Source organism: Elephantulus edwardii, unplaced genomic scaffold (assembly GCF_000299155.1).
Source record: "Elephantulus edwardii isolate Elephantulus edwardi_28Jun2011 unplaced genomic scaffold, EleEdw1.0 scaffold00049, whole genome shotgun sequence".
Lineage (NCBI taxonomy): Eukaryota > Metazoa > Chordata > Mammalia > Macroscelidea > Macroscelididae > Elephantulus > Elephantulus edwardii.
In genome coordinates this window covers 15,018,556-15,037,319 of record NW_006399799.1, presented here as the reverse complement: position 1 = coordinate 15,037,319, position 18,764 = coordinate 15,018,556, and the positions used below count along the sequence as shown (strand labels likewise).

The following is an 18,764-nucleotide window of genomic DNA, read 5'->3' as shown; positions in this document are numbered from 1 at the left end:
CAGTGCAGCTTCTTGCCACTAGGCCACCAGAGCTCGCCAGAAGTTGGTTTTTAATAAGTTTTTAATAAGGGACTTCTGCTTATAGTCAGAGTGGAATAACAGGAACTGAATTTACTACCTGGAGGACATTTTTTTAAAAACAAGATGGAACACTAGGTACAGAGGAAAGTGATCCTGAGAAATGATGAACAAACAAGGTAAAAGCCCTACAATTGTGCCAACTTCACTTTCTGGAGACTTCTGGGTACGGGTCAATATAGTGCAATTGCTCAAGAGAGTGCCCTAAGTTGAGGAGGTAGACCCGGGAGATAGGGAGTCTATGGTTACTAGAGTTCTCAGAGCAGAATGTTAAAGAGTAGAGAGCTACACAGAACCAATTCTGAAGATAAATAGCGAGTTGGCTCAAGTCTTCGAATGGTTATTGTTCATTGCCTTAGTAAGGGGGAACTACTAACAGCTTGGGAAGAAATGCCAAAAATTATTAATATGGACAGTCTCTAGGGCTCTTACAGGGACAAGTGCAGTTCCTGTTTGCACTAACTTTGGGTAAATATATACAAGAATAGTGCATGGGCAAGAAGTGGTTAAATGAAGTGTAAGTGTACACTTACGAGGTTTTATACAACGCAGCAGAAACACAGCTTATCAATATTCGGAATAAAACTGGAGATATAGACCCTACAGGATTAAAAAGGTTAAATAATTGAAAGATCTTCTGAACATCTTTATACCAAGGAAGTTTTAGGTGAAATACGCAGTATCCCAGCAAATCAGCTTATTAAAACTGGCACAAGAATAAATTTTTAAAAATCTGAGTACTTTTTAATTTGTTACTAGTTCCTGTTCAGTTAACCTCAGGTCATGATGATCCCATGCAGCCAATCAGGTGAAATCTTCATGAAAAGTCATCTTTTATGTCTTTTAGAAAAAGTATTTGCAATGACTAAATCCTTGTAAATACAATATTCAGTCATTCCATTTCCAACTAGTGTTTCTTCTTCACTGTTTCCTACTTTTGCATTCTACTAATGCATCCTGATTGCATTTCCGGTCAATTTCAGACTGCAAAATTTGGTAAAAATTATCAATTTCTTCCTCATTGGCCCTAGATGTAGGAGCATATATTTGAATAATAATCATGTTAATAGGTCTTCCTTGTACGTGTATTGATACTATTTTATCATTCAAAACATTGAATTTCAAAATAGAACTTGAAATTGACTTTTTCATTTTGAATGCAACACCATTCTTCCTCTGTTTTTTGTTCCTGGCATAGTATACCATATGATTACCTGATTCAGAGTGGCTGTAGCTGGTCTATCGCATCTCACTAGTGCCTAGTGTGTTAATATTCATGCATTCCATCACATGCTAGCAAAATAATGCTGAAGATCATTCAGAAACAGTTGGGACAGTGCATACATAAGGAACTGCCAGAAGTTCAAAAAGGATTTAGATGAGGCCATGGCACGTGGGATATTATTGCTGATGTCAGATGGATCCTGGCTGAAAGTAAGGAAAGCCAGAAGAATGTCTATTTGTGCTTTATTGACTAAAAGTATTTGACTGTTTGGATCATGACAAGTTGTGGCTGACCTTGAGAAGAATGGGAATCCCAGAGCACTTAAGTGTGCTCGTGCTTGATTTGACAGCACCTAACCTCAGACATACTTTGGACATGTTGTAAGGGGGGACAGGTACTTGGAGAGGGACATCATGCTTGGGAGGGTGGAGGGACGGTGCAAGAAGGGAAGACCCTCTATGAGGTGGATTGATTCAGTGACTGGGGTAATCGGGATGGATGTGTCAGAGGCAGTGAGATTGGCACAGAATAGAGCAGGGTTTAGGGCTGTTGTACATAGGGTCGCTATGAGTCACAAGCAACTCGACAGCACATAACAACAGCAGAATGTGTTATGGATAGAACTGAACCCTATAGAGTTTTGTTAGCTATGATATTTTTATGTATATTGTTATGTGCTGTCAAGTCTATATAGTAAAGATATTAAATCCATAACAAATGCATATCTTCACAAAAAATTTTAGGTCTGACTTTGGTGAATTCTTCCAGATTTTTAAGGAAAAAATAACACATGTTCCAGCATTTGAAGAAAAGGAGATAACGCTTCTCAGTTCTTATTTAGGGAGCTCTAGTGGCTTAGTCTCCATGTCAAGAAAGCAAAGATTCTTACCAGTAGGGAAAATCCGTGATGGTTGGAGAGGAGATCAAAACTGCCAACAGCTTCATCTTGCTTGTATTCACAGTTAACACCCTTGGTACCAGCAGTCAGGAAATAAGGAGATGCATTGCACTGGGAAAATGCAGTTAAAGACCTTTCCAAATTATTGAAGAATAATTATGTCAGTTTGAGGATTAAAGTGCTTTGCATCTGAGAGCTGGGCAGTATAAGGATACGGAAGAATTGATGTCATAAGCTGTGTTGGAAAAGAGCACTGGACATCCCATGGACTGCCTGTAGAACAAACAGATATGTCTTGGAGAGGGGGCAGCTGGAGTGCTCTTTGGAGGCAAGAATGATGAGGCTTACCTCACATACTTTGGGCATGTTCTTAGGAGGGGCTGTTCCTTAGAGAGGGGCATGATGTTTGGAAGGGTGAAGGTCAGGGAAGGAGTCAAACCCTTGACCAGGTGGGCTGATATGGTGACTGCTGCAGTGTGCTCTTGTGTGACATGAAGTGTGAGGATGGCACAGGATAGAACAAGGTTCAGATCTTTTGTTCATAGGGTCACTATGAGTCATACTCTACTTAATGGCACCTAACATCACCATTTACAAATGGCTTTGTCTGTAGGGAGTTGCTTAGCTAACCCAAATGTCACAACTCCCTAAAGACTTCTAATCTATCTGCTGGCAATTCTAAGAAAGATAAGCAGTCTTCTCCCCTTTGATTTGCAGCCTTGGAAAAATACTGGAAAGTCAACCAACCATGAGTCATTTCTGACTCTATGGCAATGAGGGAGAGAATTGTAATTAATGAAGTCAGCATAATTTAGATATTAAAACCCAAGAAGGCCTTTCAAGAAAGGAGATTTTCATCCACTGCCTTAAGAACATGGACATTAAAATTATAAACCAAAGATTGTCAAATAAATCTAGCCATACAGTTTAAAAATTACTAACAGCACAGATAAATTTATTTAGCCAAAAATGCACAGTAAGTGTAACATTTGAAAATCTATTACTGGTTTTTTTACATTCATTTTTAAAAAAAAAAAAGGGAGAAAAGTCATATGCCTGTATCAGCAGATAATCTTTAAAATTTAATACCATTCTTAAATCATCTCTCATACTTGGGACATGTTGTTAGGAGAGGGTACTCCTTGGAGAAGGACAACATGCTTGAAAAGTTAAAAGAGTCAGTAAAGGAGGAATGCCCCCAACCTGATGGATTGGCATAGTTGACTTCAGCAGTGGGCAGTCAGAAATGAGAATGACACAGAATAGCACAAGATTCAGATCTGTTGTTCATAGGCTTGCTGTGAGTTTTATTTGACTTGATGGTATCTAACAAATACAAGCTATAAATAGATGGAAATGTCTATAATGTGATATGACAGTCATAACTACATAAAAAGAAACCCTAGGGAGGGGTGGGCAGGGAGAAAAATGCAACAACGAATGAATGGAAATAAAAAATCTCCATAAATGTTCATTAAAATTAATAAATTGTTTTAAAAATCTCTCCAAACAAAAAAAAAAGAAATCCTAAAACCTCAGCAAAGACTACATTAGTGGTGAAACATTGTGAACTCCTTTTGCAATCTAGGGTTAAAGAAGGATGCCTGAAGTCAGTATTTGACATTGTATTGAAAATTTCTCACTAAAGTCATAAAAGATAAAAACCACAAAAGTTGGAGAGGAAGAAATAAAACTGTCATTACTCACAGTGGCATTATAGTATACATGGAAAATTCAAGATAATTGAAATATGAACTATTGATTTTAAAATCTAAATTGGAGTTTAATCAATTCTCTTATTTACAGATCAGTTGTGTTTATGTTTACTGTCTGGACATTTAAAAATAAAAAGATAATATTTGTGTTAGCAGTTTAAAAACATTCAATACCCAAAATGAATAAATCTACATAGAAAGTTATAAAAAATTACTGTGGGAAAACAAAGATGCTATAAATCAATGAAGGAAAGGAGTGTGTATGAAAAGTCTCCTGTAAAGTCTGTTTTTCCTCAAGGTTGATCTACAGACTTATTATGATCCCAATGGAAGCCGTATGATGGACAAAAAGAAGATGAACTTTTAAAACTTGAGGAAGTAATAAAATATAGATATTAGTAAAATAGAAAGTAACATCTAATGGTTTCATAATTACTATTCAATTACAGGGGACAGGACAATATATTGTATGATTTTATTTATACTCAGTTGAAAGTTAAATAAGCTAATAATGAGAAAAGCTTCTGTAGTAGTTGCTGAGAACTTGTGATACACTGTCAAGTCAGAACTGACACATACCTCACCCTCTGCTGGGTTTTCAAAGGCAATAAATTGCATGGGAGGAGACTGCCCATTTTTCTCTACAAAGCAGCTGGTGGTTTTTAACTGCATGCCCTCAGTATTCCAGCAGAACTTCTTAACACTAAGCCACCAGAACTTTCTAAGACTGGATAAAGACTGTGTAACTTGGGAGAGTGTGAGAGAAGCTCCTGGGATGCCATTAATGTTTCAGATCTACAGTTTTCAAGCTATGGTCTGTGGATCTCCTTGGGTGAGACCCTTTTTATGAATCCATCAGGGCAGAGCTAATTTCACAGTACTACTAAAATATTGTCTATTTCCCCCTTCTATAATTACGTTTATAATTATCCAGAAATGACTGGAGCAACTCATTAACAGAGAACTACCAGATGTGCAGGTTGGGTTTAGAAGAGGCTGTGGTACTAGGGGTATTTATAGCTGATGTTAGATGGATCTTAGCTGAAAGCAGAGAATACCAGAGGAATGTCTATCTGTGCTTCATTGACTATGCAAAGGCTTTTGACTGTGTGGATCACAACAAACTCTGGCTGACTCTTAAGTATGGGAATCCCAGAATATTTGATTGTGTTTTTGTGAAACCTATACTTGAACCAAGAAGCAGTCGTGAGAACAGTGCAAGGAGACACTGCATGTTCAAAATCAGGAAGGATGTCTGACAGGGATGTATCGTGTCTCCATACCTTTTCAGTCTATATGCAGAACATCATCGTGACGCTGGGCTGTACGAGAAGGAATGTGGCATTAGGATTGGTGGAAGAGTCATCAACAACCTGCATTATGCAAATGACACAACCCTGCTTGTTGAAACTGAGGAGGACTTGAAGCGCTTGCTGCAGAAGGTCAAGGACTCCAGCCTTCAGTATGGATTAACCTCAACATCAAGAAAACAGATTCTCTCCACTGGGCCAATTGGCAGCATCATTATGGATGGTGAAGAGATTGATATAGTTAACGGTTTTAATTTGCTTGGCTTCACAATCAACACTCTTGGTACCAGCAGCCAGGAAATCAAGAGATCAATTGCATTGAGAAAGTCATCTGTCAGGGACCTCTCTGAAGTACTGAAGAGCAGCAACGTCAGGCTGCAGACTAAGGTGTGCCTTGCCCAGGCCATAGTCTTTGCAATTGCGTGCTATGTGTCAGAGAGCTGGAGAGGGATGATAGAAAGGATTGATGCCTTTGAGCTGTGGTGCTGGAGGAAAGTGTTGAATAAACCATAGACTACTAGAAGAACAAACAGATTTGTCCGGGAGAGGGTGAAACCAGGCTGCTCCTTAGAGGCAAGGATTCTGAAGCCTCATCTGACATTCTGATGGCATGTTGCAAAGAAGGACCAGTCCTTGGAGAGGGACATCATGTTTGGGAGAGTGGAGGGACAGTGCAGAAGAGGAAGACCCTCGATGAGATGGATCGATTCAGTGATTGGGGTAAGGGGAGTGGATGTGGCAGAGACAGTGAGGTTGACACAGGATAGAGCAGGCTCTTGTACATAGGGTCGCTATGAGTTGCAAGCGACTTGGATGGCACATAACATGCAGCAAAAAGTAGTCGTATGCTAACTGCTGGCACCTTGGCATAAATCCCAGCAGCGGCACCCAGCTAATATCAACTCTATTTTTTCCTACCAAATACTCTTTTTGCTTTGTTTTTAAAAAACCCAACTCATTTTACAAAGACTATCCCTGTAAAAGCAGGAAACATAGTTTCATTAAGTTGTGAGTCTCTAGTATAAATATTTAAAATACTCTCTACGGTGAAATAGAGCATCTCTGCTAAACACCAAAGCAAAGTTTTTTCTTCAAGGGAAAAAACTTGAATTAACTGCTTGGTTCACAGCTCAAATGATTTTACTTGAAGGAGCAACTAATAGGAGTAATTCATGTTTGGGTATTTGACAGATAATTTTCTTGAACATAGAACAAAGTGAGCTTGTCACGTCCAAGAAAAGCAGTTACTCTCATCTTTGAAAAGTGTCTGTTTCTCTTGTAAAGAGGCTGCCATTAATATCTGGTTAAGAGTCTCATTATGCCAGCCATTCATGCTGATCGTCCAAGCACTTTACAGCAGAGAATGAGAGATGCACAGTTAATACTTACATGTATGTTTGCTGCTTATTAGATTAATTGTTCTGTTTCAGGAACTTTCTGTGATCCCTTTGATCTCTGGTCACAAGCCTATTTATGTCTCCCTTGGAAAGGCAAGAATTCATAGTTCTTTATGGTGGCATTTTCGTTGTGTTTATTGTCATATCAGCCTTGTATAAACTATGTCAAGACCTTAAGGAATGCACCACCGCCAGATAGAAAAAAATCACCAGTGCCGAGAATTCCCCAGAGAAAAATACTTGGAATGAGTGATTCACAGTGGAGGCAGCAAGAATCAAACTTTACTATGACCTTGTTTTACAGGCTAGTTCTCTCTGGGTCTTTGGGTCTTTTTAAACCTTCTGAGTGATGTTTTATACAGACATACACCTTTGTTTTTAAAAGTGTGAAAAAAACCCAACAGCCCAACAATTGACACTTAATTGTTAAGAGGGATAAAAATCTGAGCAGGAATTAGAACTCTGGCAAACATACTCACTTCAGTTACTGTAATTGGTCCCTGTTCTTGAAAGACTTTTCTAATGAAACTTGTAATTTTTAATAAGTGTGGTTTTTTAAAAAATATGTAATGAAATGAACCAGAATTTTCTAAAGGTCCAATGTATGTTGTGGCAAAATCAGTTCCATGTTACAACTAATCTTCAAGAAATAACCACTTGTATTTTGGTGCGTTGTGAAATAAAAACTATCCATAATCATCTAAAAACTGCATTGAAATACTTTTCCCAGTGTTTATTTATATAGTAACTTTTCTTTGTATACTTTCACCAAAATACCATTTTGCAACAGATTAAATACGGACACAAATAAGAAAATCTTGCTGTTTTCTTTTAAGCTACTTAGGATTGCAAAATTATACAACCGTGACATTTTTCTCATTTTATTTATTATTTATTTATTTATTTACTGGCGACTTTTTTTAAAATAAAGAAAATATATTTTTTTTATTTTGACATGCAATCTATGTATTTGCTTAACTTAGAATACTTTTGTGGGTCATTGCTCTCTTTTTTAAATTTTATTAATTTTAATGAATGTTTACAGAGATTTTGGATTTCCATTCATTCATTGTTGCACTTTTCTCTCTGCCCAGCCCTCTGCCGCCCCCCTCCCCTTTGCTCCTCTCTTTGAAAAGTAAAAGAAAAATTCTTTCATTGGTATACAATCCTCCCGCACCCCTCCCAGTGCCCCAAGTACACTCAACTATGCAACCTTAATTCTGGACTCTTGTGATAACCATAATATCCTGTCATATATTGCTTTTAAATTCTTCTGTCCCTCATCTGTTTGAATGCGGTATACATAATTTATCCAGTTTTTCTCAGTCTTTCCCTAACCCTGAGGTCAGCCCTGTTTTACAACAGTGGCACCATGCAGTATTTGTCCTTTTGTGACTCAGATATTTCACTCAGCATAATGTCCTCCAGGGTCACCCATTTTGAATAATATTGCATGAGTTCCTTGTTTTTCAGTGCAGCATAGTAGTACATTGTGTGAATATATCACAGCTTCTCTATCCATTCTTTTGTTGATGGGCACTTGGGTTGTTTCCAACTCCTTGCTGTTGTGAACAAAGCTGCAGTAAACATGGGTGTGCATATGTCCGCTTGGATGTCGATTATGATCTCTTTAGGGTATATTCCCAGTAGTGGAATTGCTGGGTCAAATGGTATCTCTATTTGCAACTTTTTGAGAAAGCGCCACACCACTTTCCACAGTGTTTGCACCATTTTACACTTCCACCAACAGTGAATAAGGGTTCCAATTTCTCCACCGCCTCGCCAGCATTTGTTGCTTGCTGTTCTGTTAAATTTTGCTATTACTGGGGTGAGATGACATCTCATAGTTGTTTTGTGGAGAATTTTTTAATGTTCGTATATAATTGGGTTTATAATTGTTTCATTTAAAGTAGTAAAACCTTTCCATTTTAATTTCTTAAATACTGATAATTAGTAGATGTATTATCATAAATAAAAGTTCATTGTCTCCTCAATTTTCAAGACACTGAAAGCTTCTAAGCCCACAGTTTGAAAACCAACACCACTCTAAATTTGTTTCATACTTTGATCTAAGTGATGATTACATGGCTTATACCTGATGATTATACATATATTAATTATGTAATGAGTAACTTCTACTTTGTATTCTTTTTCTATGCTGTAGTGTAATAGAAATGTTTGTGTCCAAACAAAATAAGAGAAACTACGTAGAATGATGAAGATAATGAACAGCTAAGTAAATACGATCGATGCTTGTAATATGTTGATACTGTATTATAGTTATTCCTGGGAATTCATAAGATGATCTTTATGAACTTTTTGTTGGAAATATTTACTGGAAAAGAAGTCATTACTATAATTTTAAAATTCCGTCTCATTATTAATAGTCTTTTTCCCCCCCTTATGTATCACCTAAGACACATCATTGCTCTATCTGATGTAACTGTAAGACAGTTTTGGTTTTGGCTTACATGGAGAAAAGAATGGTGCCAGCTCAGTTGCTTACTAAATCGAGCAGCTATTTACTAACTGTATCCTTAGCAGAAAGTACTATGTAGTTTGTGGTTACTTACTGGAGTTTCAAAGAACTAACAGTCTAGTTGGAAATAAACATTTGTTTAAAAATTAACTAAATCATAATGTTGAATGGTTTCGTGAAGAGTACAGAAAGGAGTGTTGGTTGTGGTGACATCTGAAGAGCCTTGAAGGATAGACTAGTTTGTTCTTTGAAAAATGCCTTTCCTCTAACCTTGTCTAATTACAGAATAATGATGTAAACAGATTCAAGCACTGTAAAATATAGACTGTTAGTGGCAAAAGTCTTCAGTAATCTGCAGCCTCAAAGCCATGAATCATTATTTGTGTTCTTCACATCTAATATATATCTGTATTATTGATGTGACTTTAAAAATTTAGATCACATGAGTGACTTTGCAAATGTTTTAGGGAACTGGACTTCCATATTTAATATTCTAAACACTAGAATGCTTTTTTTTTTAAAATGCCTAGTTTATTTCTGCTTGTATTCTTTTTTATGAAGTCTAAGAATTTGATAAAATATTATACCCTTTTTGGTTACTTGTTGACCAAACCCAAATTTACATATCATAGAGATATTTTTGACTGCTGTCATACTGTTGTTGTTGATATACTCTTAAGCCAGAACTGACTCATACCTGACCTTCCAGTGGGTTTTCAGAGGGTGTAAATCACCCAGGAAAAGAATGTTCATCTTTTCTCCTGTGGCGTAGCTAGCGGATTCAAATCACATGTGTTTTTGATTTGGCAGTGCAACTCCTTACCACTAATCCACCAGAGTTCAGGGATATTTGTTTTTATATAGCTTTGAATCAGAACTAACTCATAGCTGACTTCCCAGTGGGTTTTCAGAGGCTGTAAATCCCATGGAAGGAGATAGACCATCTTACTCCCACATAATAGTTGGTGAGTTCAGACCGCTTTTTTTAGTGGAAATACAAGTCTTATCTAATCCCAACTCAAGTGTTGGTGAACTCTTTATACTATATTGTTGTTTTGTACCATTGAGTCAGAGTCAACCCATAGTTAACCCTTTAGCATGTTTTCAGGGCAGTTAATCTTATGGGAAATTACCAGTCCTCCTGCGGAGCAGCTTGTGGATTTGGACCATGTGCTTTTGGGATTGCAGCTCAGTTTCAGAAATGGAATTTATGTATGGTTAGACAAGTTATTTTCTTTAGTTTACAGGTGGTGAGAAAGTTATTTGAAGGTGGACATGGTGTTAGTAATTGGGCCATGAAATAAGGGTAAAGGGACATAGGAAAGATCACTAACTTTTTAATCTTACTATGCTAACTCAATTTTTGTAAAGTTGCTTGGAAAGTATTCATTATAGTTGGTACTGCTTACTAATTGTTTTTCCCTTTTCATTATAGGTAACGTTGTACAACACTGATCAGGATGGTAGTGATAGTCCACGCAGTAGCCTTAACAACAGTCTCTCAGACCAGAGTTTGGCATCTGTTAATTTGAACAGTGTTGGAAGTGTGCATAGTTATACACCAGTAAGTGTTTAAATAAGTTTCATTTTGATACACTTATTTATTAAAAAAATAAAGCATATATGATCAGTATGTAAATAAGATGAAGATACAGATTTCTCTATTTATTTATTTAGGCTTAAGTAGAGCAGATTTCTACTTTGGTGTAGTACATTGAATTCTTAAATTTTACGTAAGAATATGTGTGTGTGCGCGCGCTTTGTTACACATTTTGAATCTTCTATTTTACTCCTTCTAGTCTATTTTCTAGCAAGCAATTAAAATTTTCTAGTGATAAGAAATTGGAATTGGGGGGGAAATGGATTTCCATCTAACAGAGCTATACTTGATGAACTCTGTAGTTCTTACAAAAGAGCTTGGAGGATATATGCATAAATTTGTTTTCCAGCTATAGATCTCTGAAGAGGCTGCTGTAAACTCTTAGAAGTTAGAATAAACACAGCTCTAACTTTATTGTTCACCATAATAGAACTATTTTCTTGTATTTTAAAGTTTGGTCTGGAATACAAGGATAATCTATATATAAAGGGACCTATGTGTGAATATGCTTGCCAGTGATTATAATTTGTGGGTTCTCTGTTATTTCTTTTTAAATGAGCTGGCAACTGATCCTCTCCAGTGGCCAGGGAACAGAGCCCAAGAACCACACTTGCACTATTTACAAGTATAAATTTTATCTCATCTGGTCACTTCCTGTTCTAGGATGAGTTTATAAGAAAAATTTGACACAGATTATCTAAAAAGCGGAAAATGGGCATAGAGGCACAAGGCTATGAGAGTTTATCTGAAAGGGCTGGAAGGAATGAGAATAGCACATCTCCTCACTACCCCAAAGCAGAAAGCAAATAAAGAGCCCATATCCCAGCCCTATGGTATTTTTAGAGCCACAGTAGCAGGAATAGGTTCATTGCTGACTCACAGACTACAGTTAATGGTACCAACTATTAGGGGTTTATTAGGGAAGGAAGTTGGAGAGCCGGGGAAGAAAAGAATATCACCCAGTGTAAGTCCAAATTTTAGCCCAAGCATTCCCAGGCAGAATTCCTCATTTAGTCCAGGCTCTGTAGTTTCAGTTCAGTCAAATCTAAAACATCCAGCAAGATTTGCCTCAGAGCATTTATAAGTCAACTTCTCCTTCAAGCTTTGGAAAAAAACAGTAAAATCTTTAACTGTGGCCTTTATCTCAGGGCTCTTCTGCTTAGACCTTGCCACAGGTTCACCACAGCAATGCGAAAGTCTCTCAGTACCATCATCAGAATCTTGTCAACAGTTTCTGTTCCAGGCTTCCTCAAATCTTGATCGCCTCAAGTCTCACCACCCCGTGTGTGTAAACACACTGTTTTTCTTATCCTAGTCCCATACCTGTTGATGATTTTTAAGACCTTTTCAATTTGCAAGACCATGTTTATATTTAAGGTAGCTGGAGACCAGAGGGGACTAATTGTAATGGCTAAAATCAACTTTTAAACTAACATCACACAAGTCAAGGATACAAAAAGAGGGGCTTGAAATAAAGTGCTAAAAGAGAAATAAAAACTTGTAGCAGAATTAATGTTTACATTGAATTCTGGAAAAAAGAAAGCTGACCCTCTCTAACCTGATTATCAGTGTTTCTGGAAGAATGAGTAGAAATATATATTTACTCTCCAGAGTACAGAAAAGAAGAAAACAATAGACTTAGAAGATTGAGAATTATAGAAGTTCCTGCAGGTGAAACCATAGTAGTTAGTTGAGAAGCAATCTTCAGAAGAAATGTAAATTGAGAGATTGGTGAGTTTAGGACAAATCTTTTACCTCGATATATCATGACAAATTTTAAAATTGACAAGATCATACCTGTAAATAAGCTGACGGAAGAAGTAAATTCAGAAAAACACAAATCAGACCAAATGCGAGGAATAATGAAGCAATTTACAGAGTTTTGAGAAAGTAGATTTGGAATGAAAATCTTGTAGATAAAAATAGAGCACTGGTGACCTACTGGCAAGAATCTGTGCTGCAGTCTCAAAGGCCTGTATTTCAAATCCACCAGCTTCTCTGTAAGAGAAGGGTGGGCAGTCTCCACGTGATTAACTGCCTCTGAAAATCCACCGTAGAATCAGCTATGGTTCGGTTCTGGATCGATGGTACACAGCAGCACTCCACCAAATTTTGTTCAGATATACTAGAGTGAAAAAAAATTATTAAACAATAAGTCAAATTAATTCAAAAGAACTGGTTAGAGCATTGAAGCAAATTAAGTAAAGTGTTGATGATTCTGTTTTTAAAATAATGTGAAATGTTACAAAGTTTAACTGAAAGAGTAGCCCAGAAACTCAAAAACAAGAGTTCAGTCAGTGTCACAAAATACAGTAAAAGGAAAGAAGTATTTCTGGAGCTAGATAGCAGAATACAAACAAGCATGTCTCTTATGCCCAGTAGATGTGAGAGGGTTTTAGTCTCTGTTTAAAATTGAATATATTGTAGGCATTTTTGGTGTGGGTTGTTTTGTTTTCTTTTCACTTACAATGTCAAGCAGTCTTTTAAATGACAGTTTAGTGATCTCTGATGGTTGTACTTATCACTCTCCCAAAGGGCATAGTGAACCCTTAGTGGATTGAGAGAATTTTATTACACAGGCAGTGTAAGTCAGAGCAGCATAATGTTAGCCCCCTGCTTCACACAAGAAGATACCAAACCATGAGGTCATTTGACAGACTTTAAGCATGGTGGTCACTCTGTAGTGGAAGGAATAGATTCAGTATTTTATATAAGCGGCTTTATAACCTACAACTGCATCTTAAAGAGAGAGAAAATTCCTTGCCTCACTGTGACTAAGAAGACAGATGTCTTTCCCTTTTGAACATTAGGCAACCTCCTACAATATAAGGAGGTGGGTAAAAAGCTGTCTGTCCCCCTGAGCACCTCCTGCTGATCTGGAGGTGAGTGAGAAATAACATGAGAAATGGTTCCTCATAAGACTTCTTGTCAGCACGTGCTCTGGAATAAGCACAAGGTATTCTGCCAAGGCTACTGTCAGCATGTTGTTTAGCCTGGTTGCCAAGGTGCCATGTGGAACTTTCTCTTATAGAAATGCATATTTTCCACAATATACAGTATTGAACAAAATACAGTATAAAGGATTGTATGAAACACAATTTATAGGAATAATTTTATGCAAACCAATAAAAATGTCATTAAAAATACACATTTTTCTACATTGCTGCCGATTACCTGTAAATATAATTTTGAAGGGTTGTATAAATTTCCATTGTGTGTATGTTTCAAACCTTAATAATTTCAAAGCACTAATCAGATACAATCTTTTAAGAATATAGTGAATCCTCTTTTATGAATTTTGGTTTTAGTCATATTGCTTTCAAAGATAGAAGTAGTTCTAACTATGCCTTTTTTACATGCATAAGTCATGGTCTTGGTTTATTCTACTTTTTCAGAATGACTTTTTAAAATTTCTTTTTCTTACTTTCAATTTCATCTCTTGTTTCATTCTCTTAAAAATTAAGGATATATTGAAATCAGTGCTGCTTTGGTTGGACAATTCCACCAGATAACCTTATGCACAATATTCACACAGTATTTGAGTTAAAATATTAAGATTACTTGAATACATAAATGAGAATTGTTAGTCATTTCATAATGTAATAGAATTTGAGATGAAATTGTTTTGGTGTAGTAACTAAAATAAAAATTATATAGAAATTAGAAGGCTCTAGGTCTTGCTCATCACTTTTTTTTTCTGCCTCAACACTTTTTATATGATGGTGGGTAAGTAATTTAATTTCTTTTAACTCTTTGTCCTCCCTTCTTGACATGTGGAAGTTGGATTCATTTTTTTTATTGTTCCTCAGGTTCTAAGTCAATATTGTGATCTGTTCTTTTTGTATACTTAACAGAAGGTGAGAATGTCAAAGCCAAAGAGAAATTTTTCCCTTTAAATTCTAGTGTTGGCACTAATGATTTTGCTTAAATGTTCTCTGTAACAATCCAATTCTGAAACAGGGCCATTTAACCAGTAGTTGTTTTCTTTTAATGTTAGGTGACCAACCATCCAGAACCAGTCTCTCAATCATTAACTCCTCAGCAGCAGCCACAGTACAACTTACCAGAACGAGACAAACAACTGCTTTTCTCAGAATATAATTTTGAAGATCTCAGTGCCTCATTTCGGAGCCTTTATAAATCAGTCTTTGAACAGTCACTTAGTCAACAAGGTGAGCTTTTATTGAGGGGGAAAAAAATCAACAATAAAAACCAACTATTTTTAACAATGATTTTCACAGAGCAGCTGTTATATTTCCTTAATATTAGCATATTATCATCATAACCAAGTTCAAGTATTATTCCTTTACTCCTTTATTATGCTCTGTAATGAGCCTTGATGGCACAGTAGAGTAATTCTTGGACTGCTTACTGAACAGTCAGCAGTCTGAATCCACCATAGGAAATCTCTTTCCATAAAAATTAACCACCTCAGAAACCTGATGGAGAGTCGCTTTGAGTCAGAATCAACTCAAAGGCAGCAAAAGAAGGGTAGATATGTTTGTTTTGAAAGCCTTCTTTTGATTCTAACATTGTCTCCATTTGTGCCAGATAGGAAAGGTATAAATGTGTTACTGTTCTATTAGCTGTTGGTTTACTAATTTAGTCAGTCATGTTGATTGGTTCGAAAATATCACGTTGTCTTTTTGCCATTAAACTCATTAGAAACTGTTGGAAATGGTACTGTTGAAGTATTTCCTAATTACTTGGTTAGCAAATTATTTATATACCTGTTTAGAGAATATACCTATATAGCTTTTTATCATAAAACATGCTACAACTTTCTAATCCCACCCCCAACCCTCCATTCCCATCCTTTCAGAATCTACATATTAATATTTATCATTGTCAGATCTTGTGAAAGTTAATCTTATATATAAGCATTATATACATGATACAGCAATAGATGAGTCATAGCTAGTGATACACTAGGTGGTTTTAATATTAATGTTTGCATGAAAAGTAAAATTGTACGTGTATGAATGTAATTACTTTCATGTTCATGTCAGGGAAAGACCAGCTTTGACTAACAATGACAATAATTTCCAAAGGCCATAATGCCATTTCATCAACTGTAATAAAAACAGGAGCCCTGGTGGTGTAGTGTATTAAATATTTAACTGCTCACTGAAAAGTTGGTAGTTCTTGAAAAAGGTGAGGTGGTTCTCCTGTGAGACCTTTTTACTTGTTCATAATCAGCTTCAGTGGAAGCTTTTTAAAAATTTGTTTTAACAATATAAAAGAGTATTGCTGTTAATTCTGACTCTAAGTACAGGCTCTACCATTAAGTCAGCTAATGTAACTTCACTTCTTGGGTCCTTAGCATCTCCATTTGTAAAATGAAAATAATTGGATAGAATCATTGATTTTCAGATTGTCCCCAGCAGAACTCTTGGCTTTAGTTTAGATCTGCAGGACTGGTAGAGGAGACATATTAGAATGAAGAAAGAGAGTTAGCAATCTTCTTTTCCTACCTTCAGAAAGCAAAGAATAACAATAAAAAAAAAAATTTTTTTAAAAATCCCAACCAAACCCTTTAAAAGTACTTTCTGTTTCTTAGTTCTACATATGGGTTTATGAAATAGATTTTATTATAGTTCAAAATAATTTGATATTTAAAATGTTCATATAGATCTGATCTTGGCTTTCTATTAGAAAGCTTTCATTTTATTGGAAAGAAATCACTGGGTTGTTTTCCCCCCCCTTATTTTACTGCAAAAACTCTAAAGTTTAACTGTGAATGAGTTTTCCAGGGCCAAGGCAAGAACGTATATCAGTTTTTATAAGCATTGACTTGTTAGGCTTTAAGATTATTTTACAGTACACTCAAATGCAATTTGACAAGTATTAGAGTAATTTTACACTTGTTAAAAAACTTTGATTTGTACTGATGGACTATAGGAACAGTCATGTGGGAGCCCTAATAACCAACCCTTTCCACCCAGATTGTTTGTGGTTCTGCAAAACAGTGTGTGGACCATTTATTGGAATATGGAAGTAACCTAATTGGATACAAATAAATGTTGCAATAAGATTTATTAAAATGAGCATCTATATGGAAACGAAACATAATGTTATTTTTAACATTAAGCATTTCTGGCCTCATCATCATCATCATCATCATCGTTGTAGCAGCTAACTTTTACTGAACTCATCCTGTATCCTGCACTTGAACTTAATTGTGAGGCATTTTAGTCCTCCCAACAACTCTGTAAAGTAGGTTCTTTTTATACCCATTTATAGTTGAGATAATTGTGTCTTAGATTAAGGAACTTTGCAGTTGCATATAAGTGACAGTGTAGGAACTTAAATCCTCTCTGGTATAGCAGTATATACTCTTTTTTAATATGCTTTTTAAAAAATTGTATTTTATATAATCTTTCATTTACATTATATTTTATTCTATATAATTAACTTCTTTTTTTAAATATTGTGTCTTATAAAATTAATCTTCATTAATCTATGCCCACTACTACTTCATCTTTTCAGATCCCCACTGGATCTTTGCTAATTCCTTCACCCCCTCTTCCCCTCACCAAGCAAACTCTTAACAACTCATTGATTTCCCTCCTCCCTACCCTTAATCCCTGTACCTCCTTCCCCTTCCCTCTTTGGACATTTGTATACATATTACTAGTAGTTATCCTTCTGTTTTTAAAAGAATAGTCCTATGCACTATTTGTCCTTAAGAAACTGAGTTATTTCACCCAGCATAAAGCTCTCTAGTCTCTCCCATGTTACGTAGTATTTTTTTAAATTGTTGCTCCTCAGTGCTGCATAGTATTCCATCATGTGAATGTACCACAGTTTCTCCGTCCATTTGTTTGTTGATGGACAAGCAATTTATACTCTTTAATTCCTAAACTATACATGCCTTGAGAATGTTCTGTAAGAGTAATGAAAAGGAACAACCAAGATGCTGTTTGGTTTTACTTAATTTTTAGAATCCTGCCAACTTGGACATTTGAGTGGGGTTGTTTGTTTGGTGGATTTTGTGGAGTTTTTTGGTAGCGAAAGAAATCAGAAATAATTGAGTTTGATTTAGCCTTCCCCTTCTGTTAAGCTCTTTATCTCTTAGGCTCTGGTGGTCTGGTGGTAAGGAGTTATGTTGCTAACACAAAGATGTGTGTGGTTCGAATCTGCCAGGAGCTCCACAGGGGAGGGAATGAGCTATCTCCTCTGGTGCAATTACTGCTTCTGGAAACCTGCTGGAGGGTTCAGCTATGAGTGAATCAATTCTGGCTCGATGACGTTTATCTTTGCTCTGTATGTTATTTTGCTCTTGTTTGTCATAAGATGCAAATAAAATCTGACCACAGATGATCTTGCTCTCTTTTAGGTTTGATGAATATCCCTTCTGAATCTTCCCAGCAGTCCCACACTTCGTGTTCCTATCAGCATTCTCCTAGCAGTACAGTGAGCTCTCACCCACACACCAACCAAAGCAGTCTGTCCAATAGTCATGGCAGTGGCCTAAATCCCACAGGCAATAATTCAGTTACACAAGTCTCACTACCCCACCCACAGATGCACCCACAGCCGTCTCCCCATCCAACCCATAGACCACATGGCTTACCACAGCATCCCCAGCATCCCCAGCACCCAGCACCGCATCCACAGCAACACAGCCAGCTCCAGGCCCCTCACCCCCAGCACCCATCTCCACACCAACACATACAGCACCATCCGAACCATCAGCACCAGACGTTAACACATCAGGCACCTCCACCTCCACAACAAATCTCCTGTAATTCTGGTAAGTTAGTGGATTTTTTTAAAATCTCTTAATTTTTATTTGTCTAAGTAACAGGGTTTTTTTGGTTTTGTTATTTTTTTTTAAATGAGATCTATATATTTGGTCTTTATTATGAAAATCTTATCTCTCTTTTTGTGGATTTCCTGACTAAAATCCTATAGTTGCACCTCTGATGATTTGGAATCTATAGATTGACCTGATTTTCTTGTTTGATCTTTATTGTACCAGCATAGCCAAACTCAGCAATCTCTTGTCTGTCAGAGGTGTTTTTGTGAGCATTTGATGGTAGAGTGGAATATGTTGTTG

The 18,764-nt window shown here is 36.5% G+C and overlaps 1 protein-coding gene across 2 annotated transcripts in view; it reads left to right on the top strand.

The window, feature by feature from the left end:
• FOXJ3 (forkhead box J3) overlaps window positions 1–18,764 on the top strand; it is a 221,874-nt gene that overhangs the window by 183,104 nt on the left and 20,006 nt on the right. For both annotated transcript variants that reach the window (XM_006886525.1, XM_006886526.1), the window contains 3 exons: window positions 10,538–10,666; window positions 14,700–14,874; window positions 18,042–18,458. In XM_006886525.1, the coding sequence (XP_006886587.1) occupies window positions 10,538–10,666; window positions 14,700–14,874; window positions 18,042–18,458 (721 nt within the window). The remainder of the gene's footprint in view (window positions 1–10,537; window positions 10,667–14,699; window positions 14,875–18,041; window positions 18,459–18,764) is intronic.